Source organism: Anoplopoma fimbria, unplaced genomic scaffold (assembly GCF_027596085.1).
Source record: "Anoplopoma fimbria isolate UVic2021 breed Golden Eagle Sablefish unplaced genomic scaffold, Afim_UVic_2022 Un_contig_12816_pilon_pilon, whole genome shotgun sequence".
Lineage (NCBI taxonomy): Eukaryota > Metazoa > Chordata > Actinopteri > Perciformes > Anoplopomatidae > Anoplopoma > Anoplopoma fimbria.
Genome location: NW_026552708.1, coordinates 1 through 5,660, shown reverse-complemented (window position 1 = coordinate 5,660; position 5,660 = coordinate 1). Strand labels below are relative to the sequence as shown.

General features: G+C 37.1%; 1 protein-coding gene across 1 annotated transcript; it reads left to right on the top strand.

Moving 5' to 3' along the window:
• The first annotated feature begins 1,434 nt into the window (after positions 1–1,434).
• LOC129116162 (putative leucine-rich repeat-containing protein DDB_G0290503) lies at positions 1,435–4,880 on the top strand. Its single transcript, XM_054627196.1, has 15 exons — positions 1,435–1,504; positions 1,649–1,738; positions 1,886–1,975; positions 2,061–2,150; positions 2,228–2,290; positions 2,380–2,442; positions 3,249–3,317; positions 3,482–3,565; positions 3,763–3,849; positions 3,945–4,028; positions 4,126–4,193; positions 4,304–4,393; positions 4,486–4,576; positions 4,676–4,765; positions 4,863–4,880. The coding sequence occupies exons 1-11, from the start codon at positions 1,453–1,455 to the stop codon at positions 4,191–4,193; spliced, it is 840 nt and encodes a 279-aa protein (XP_054483171.1). The 5' UTR covers positions 1,435–1,452; the 3' UTR covers positions 4,304–4,393; positions 4,486–4,576; positions 4,676–4,765; positions 4,863–4,880.
• The last annotated feature ends 780 nt before the right edge of the window (positions 4,881–5,660 follow it).

Below are 5,660 nucleotides of genomic sequence, written 5' to 3'. Positions count from 1 at the left end.
GGTTCGGTTTACGTGTTTGTGTTTCTTTCAGAGGTAAAGACTGAATTGGAACAGAAGATTGCAGAGCTGAACAGAACCGGAGACTCCAAAGCAGCACTCAGTGAGTGCTGTTCCACTGCAGCATTGCCTTTATAGCTACAGCGCAATGTTCAAATATAGCAGAGAGCCCTTTTACATGAGAACTGTATCCTGCTCAGTTTGTTTAAGAAGCATAAATCCGTAGTGATGTCTGCTCTGTCTTTCTGAGTCGTCTTCGTGGAATGCGGATAAACCTGCATGAGGATCTGAAGACTCTGAGGGACCTGATTCCACCACAGAAGATCCAGATTGTCAGTGAACGTTTCACACTGCAAATGTGTATCTGTCTTAATTAAATATTTAATCTGGCATTTAGAAGAAGACCAAATGACGTTTAGATTAAATGTTTCTGCCTCTCATAAATCTGTCTGCTCACAGAGCTGCAGAGGCAACTGGTGAAGAAGCAAGACGAACTGAACTCCAGGACTCAGCGATAGAGAGACTGATTCCCAACCCCCAAATAAGTGAGCTCATTGATTTGATACACTGTGGTTGTCCTCGTCACTGTTTATGTACTAATCATCTCTACGGGTGTAACTTAATACCTGCATCAGAAAACATTTGATACAGATGATGTACTGTAAACAGGGATTTTACATGCCATATATATTTTTTTTGTGATACTGTTGCTATGGTAACCTTTTAGATTAAGGTTTGAAAAAAAAAAGTTTTTGGGTGGTTGTGTGCAATGACAAAATAGAAATGATCAGAAAACAAAGACTGTTCAAGAAAACATTAACAGAACAGGAAATATTTTGAGATGCTTACAAATTGTCTCGCATAATTATCTAATTGTGGGATAAAGTAATTTTTTCATATCTTTTTGTTTTCTCAAAAAGCTCTTCAAACAATGAAAAGTGAACAAGATGTTGCAGAAACACCATTGTTTGGCAGAAAGAAAGAATGTGTGTGTGTGGTGTGTGTGTGTTTGGTTTTATTTATGTGACTTGGCTGCTCACCGCAACATCCTTTGGGAAACATGGCAATGTACTCCAGATTTACTAAATTCAATCTGAGATCATTTCGGTTATATTTGTGCAATTAAGTGTGTAGTTTTGCTCTTTTTTTCTCAACACCCCAAATCCACAGTATGTGAGTATAAGTGAAGACTGGTGAACAGCCTGTTTCGTAGTAATTAAACTGCTGGCTACCATATTTTTTGGTTTCAGTTTTAACAATCATCGAGCTGCAGAATGAGATTTGGGACCTTGAGAAAAGGTTGCCAATGAGACCACTGGTGGCCTTGTAGAAGGTTTGTCCTATTAAAAATATTGCAGAAAGAAATGATTTTAACAAAAGAAATGAATGACATAACGAACATTAAAATACATTAAAGGGTTTTTATTTTTCCACTAGAGTTACAAAGCAGAGTGGATGGCCTTTATAAGTGAAATAGACGACAAAGAAGTCGACAACACAAAACTGAGTGAGTTTAAAATAACCGTGAACAGAAAGCTTTCTTCATCGTCCCTTTACTGAGGGATTATCTGTTATTTGCCTACACACTATGTTGGGGATTCTATTACAGTATCTGTTGCATTAAATTTTACTTTTGACCTCTGTTGTTCAGTGCTGAAAATCATGACACTGCAGAGTCAGGTAGAGTGGCTAAAGAGACAGCTGTCAGACCTTGAGATGGTACAAAGCAACAAGGTAACCCGTAAGTATCTCTAAAGATTATTTACAGTTCCCTGAGCTCGCAAATCATGACCTGCTGCTAAGGTTGTCTGTAATATTGTTATGATTGTGTTCAGATCTTCTGCATGTAACTTAAATTTGTGTTGACCTTTTTTTAAATCTGTTTCAGAGCTCACAAATGATCTCACAACCAAGAAGAACGAGCTGCAGGAATACATCAATGAGCTGAATGAGAAGAATCAGGCAAATGCCCAACTGAGTGAGTAAAGAGGGAACATGGTGCATAAATTCACAACTGAGGAAATAGTCTGAAATGTTTCATGTCTTCTTTTTGTGTTCATCAGTTCTGACAACCACTGAGCTGCAAAATCAGATCAGAAAACTAGAAAGAGAAAAGCACAATGAGGGCCAAGCAACTTCTGCTGCAGTTACTAGTGAGTGTCTCATTTCCCTACGACATTATTGAATTCATGCATTTGCAGCAGCTGAAGCATTCCTTACTTTTTTTTAGAGCTGAGGGAACAACTGAAGGAAAAAGTGGAGGAGCACTCTCGTGATCAAGCTGAGATCAACGGTAAGTTCAGTTCTAGAACGACTAGGTTTCTGCAACAAGAAAGAAAAAAAGAAGACTAAGTTGAATATACGTTGTTTTTTTTGTCCTAGCTCTGCAAAACAAACTGAACCAGACAGAGGCGCAGTGTTCCAGTTCTGAGCACAATCTTAAAGGTGAGTGTAGTCTCTCCTGATTTGTTACTTCCTGTCCCTGCTGGCCAATAATGTCACACCCTTTGACTCCATTTGGGAAATGAATGGGTTAAACCTGGTTTTTTAAGTAATTAATGTTAAAAAAACAAGAGAGTCTTCACAACTTTTCCGTCAATTTTAGCAAGTGATTCGATAAAGTATCATATATAGAAGTTGATGATACGTCAAGCAGCTTTAGAGTAGGAATATAATTTCAAATCTTGCAAATCAACCCCTCCAGAAGACTTAAAAGTTGAGTTAACCTTAACTGGTGGTTAACCCTTTTACTGTGCAAAGCTCAGAGAATAAAAATGCCAAAAATGACTACAGGGGGCCAAAGGAATCCTTGAACTTCAATAGGTGGGATGGTGATCTTGGGCGGATGATGACACATTTAGACCCCACCTTCTCCTACATATGCAAGACACACAAACACAATAGTTGTTTAGCCTCTTGTTGTTGTGATTTGAATCTCTTTGTAGACGTCAAACATATCTCTGTGGTTTTGTGTCTCTTTGTGTTCATTTTTCGTCTTAGTAGTCGTGTCTCTTGTAGTAATTGTGTGTCTGTTTGTGGCTGTTTTGCCCCTTTTCATAGTCATTGTTAGTCTCTTTGTGCTCTCTTTGTAGCTGTTTTATGTTTCTTTGTGGTCATTTTTAAGTCTATGCCTAGTTGGTAGATGTCTCTGAGTGACATTTTGTTGGTGAAGGCCAGGGAGCCCCTGACACTTTGGGCCTCAATATCTTTGGGATCAATAGTTGTTACAAACGTGTCCAATTGTGTTGTAGATCTGCAGAACGACCTGGATTACAAAATGAAAGAACTGCAGTCCAAATCTGAGTCTGTTTCTTCACTCGGTGAGTGGTGGAGCTGTGTTACTAAAAAGTGTAACGACTAATTGAGAAAATGAACATTGTCATTGTGTCGATGTCTTCATGTGAAGTTTTATGGATAAGAAAATACTATAAACAAATTGAATACTGTCATTTAGTTTAACTGTTTTCAAATGTGGTTATCTCAGCTCTTCAGGTTTCTACATTAACCCTGCAACTGGAGGAGCTAAAGAGAAGACTACAAAATACTGAATCTGAAACAAAGATAAAAGGTCAGAGTGTATATTTCAGTCATTTTACAATATTGCCCAGATATTTCATCCTCGCTTGATATAAAGTATATTTCGCTTCTGATATTTGCTATTTATGTTTCTAAAATATTTAAACAATGATGTGAGGTGTTATTCTCATTAAGGCATGAAGATCAAAGGATAAACAAGTTAAAAACGGTTTTGTTTTTGTTCTGCAGAACTTCAAAAAATGATAAATGAGAAAGATACTGAACTGACCAAAATAACAGAAGAGCTGAAAGCAAGAAGTGCTCAACCACTAAGAAGTGAGTAGAACATGATTAACAGCCCACTGAAAGAATATAATTAAGATAGATGGTTCTAAGACAGTGTGATTATCAATGGTTCATGCTTTTTCTAGTTCTACAGATCATTGCCGTACAAACAGAGATTGAAAAGTTGGTGAATGTAGCAGCAAATGAGACAAATGACATTAAGATTAGAGGTGAATGACAGAAACATATCTTGACTCTAAATATGGACATTTCATAACAGACAAAACAAAACACATGATGACATGAAATAATATCTCTTGTTTGCAGCTCTCCAAGACCATTTGAATTATTTAATTGACAAATTGAAGACGAAAACAATGAAAATACTAAACTGAGTAAGTCATCATCAAAATGACAGTAAAACTCTTTGTTCCATCATTGCTGATCGTGGTGTTGTTTCCTCTGAATTCATCCAATCCAACGTTTCTTCTGTTAAATGTTTCAGTGTTTAAAATCTTGGCTCAAAAAGATGAAATAGCGAGATTTGAGAAGCAAGAACAGAGTCAGACACAAGCAGAACTGGAGAGAATTAAAGGTGAGAAGCAGCATGTACAATTTACAATTATATTCTTAATACTTCTTCATACATTTTGAGGAAATAAAACATCTCTTCTGTCTTTCTCAAAGATCTGGAGGATGAACTGCAGCACGTCAGAAATCAGATAAAAGAAAAAGACACTGGTGCTGGACTCAGGCGATACAAGGATTGCTAATTTGTGTAGGTATTTTGGTAAATTTTGGTGGGAGAACAAATATATATACAGAATCATCAAATGGCACCAGAATACTAAAAGTAGCTTGCTTTGTCCTTTTTTAGCGGCTCAGATTATGGAACTTCACAAGAAAATCAAACCACTGGAGGAGGAGATATCAGACCTTAAAGAGACAAGTGCTGAGAATAACAGAGGTAAAGAACAGAATGTGATTGTTACATTGTTATATCACCACAACAGGTATACATCGATTTTGAATTTGTGTTTCATTGATGTCTAAATCATTTTCAGAGCTGCAAAAGAGACTGACTGACAAAGCGCACCGCAAGACAGTGAAGTCCTACTCAAGGAAGCAGATGCGAATAATTTTAACTTGAGTGAGAACATTTCTTTTTGCTTATGTTTCATGTATAATTTGTTTTGTTTAAGCACAAAAATACTGCATCTTGTGTTCTGCTAGTAATGGAGATTGTTGATCTGAGGACAACTGAAAAAGGCTCAGAAAAAGGCTGCCGTAAAAAACATTGACGGTTTGTCAATCGGGTTACTTTCCTACTGTTACTTAATTTCTGCTGTCCTACAGCCCATTATTTCTTACCGTGCATGCTAGAGTTGATCTTATGAATATTTCTGACAGACTGACATGTAATGATTTAACCGGTCATTAATAATCAAATTAGTTTTTCATGAAGTATGGTTATTTCTTTGTCTTCTCTCAGAATTGGAACAACAACTGCAAACGCAACAAAGAGAGAACAAAAGGCTTGAAAACACAAATAAAGGTATGAACTGTACATTGCACATTGTCTTAAAGGGACATTTTAATATTTTGGGAAATATGCGCATTAGCTTTCTTCAGAGAGTTACATGAGTAGATTGATACCACTCATGTTTCGATGCAGAAAAGCTACAGCCAAAAGAGATTAGCTTAGCACAAAGATTGGGAACAGGGGGAAATAGCTAGCCTGGCTCTGTCCAAAGAGTAACAAACTGTGTTGTATTTTTAAGTTGGGGCGATGACTGTGACAGCCCCCTGCTAAGCCACAACTTGTGGTTTTTACACTTCGGTTTTTGTACGGGTTAAAAAGT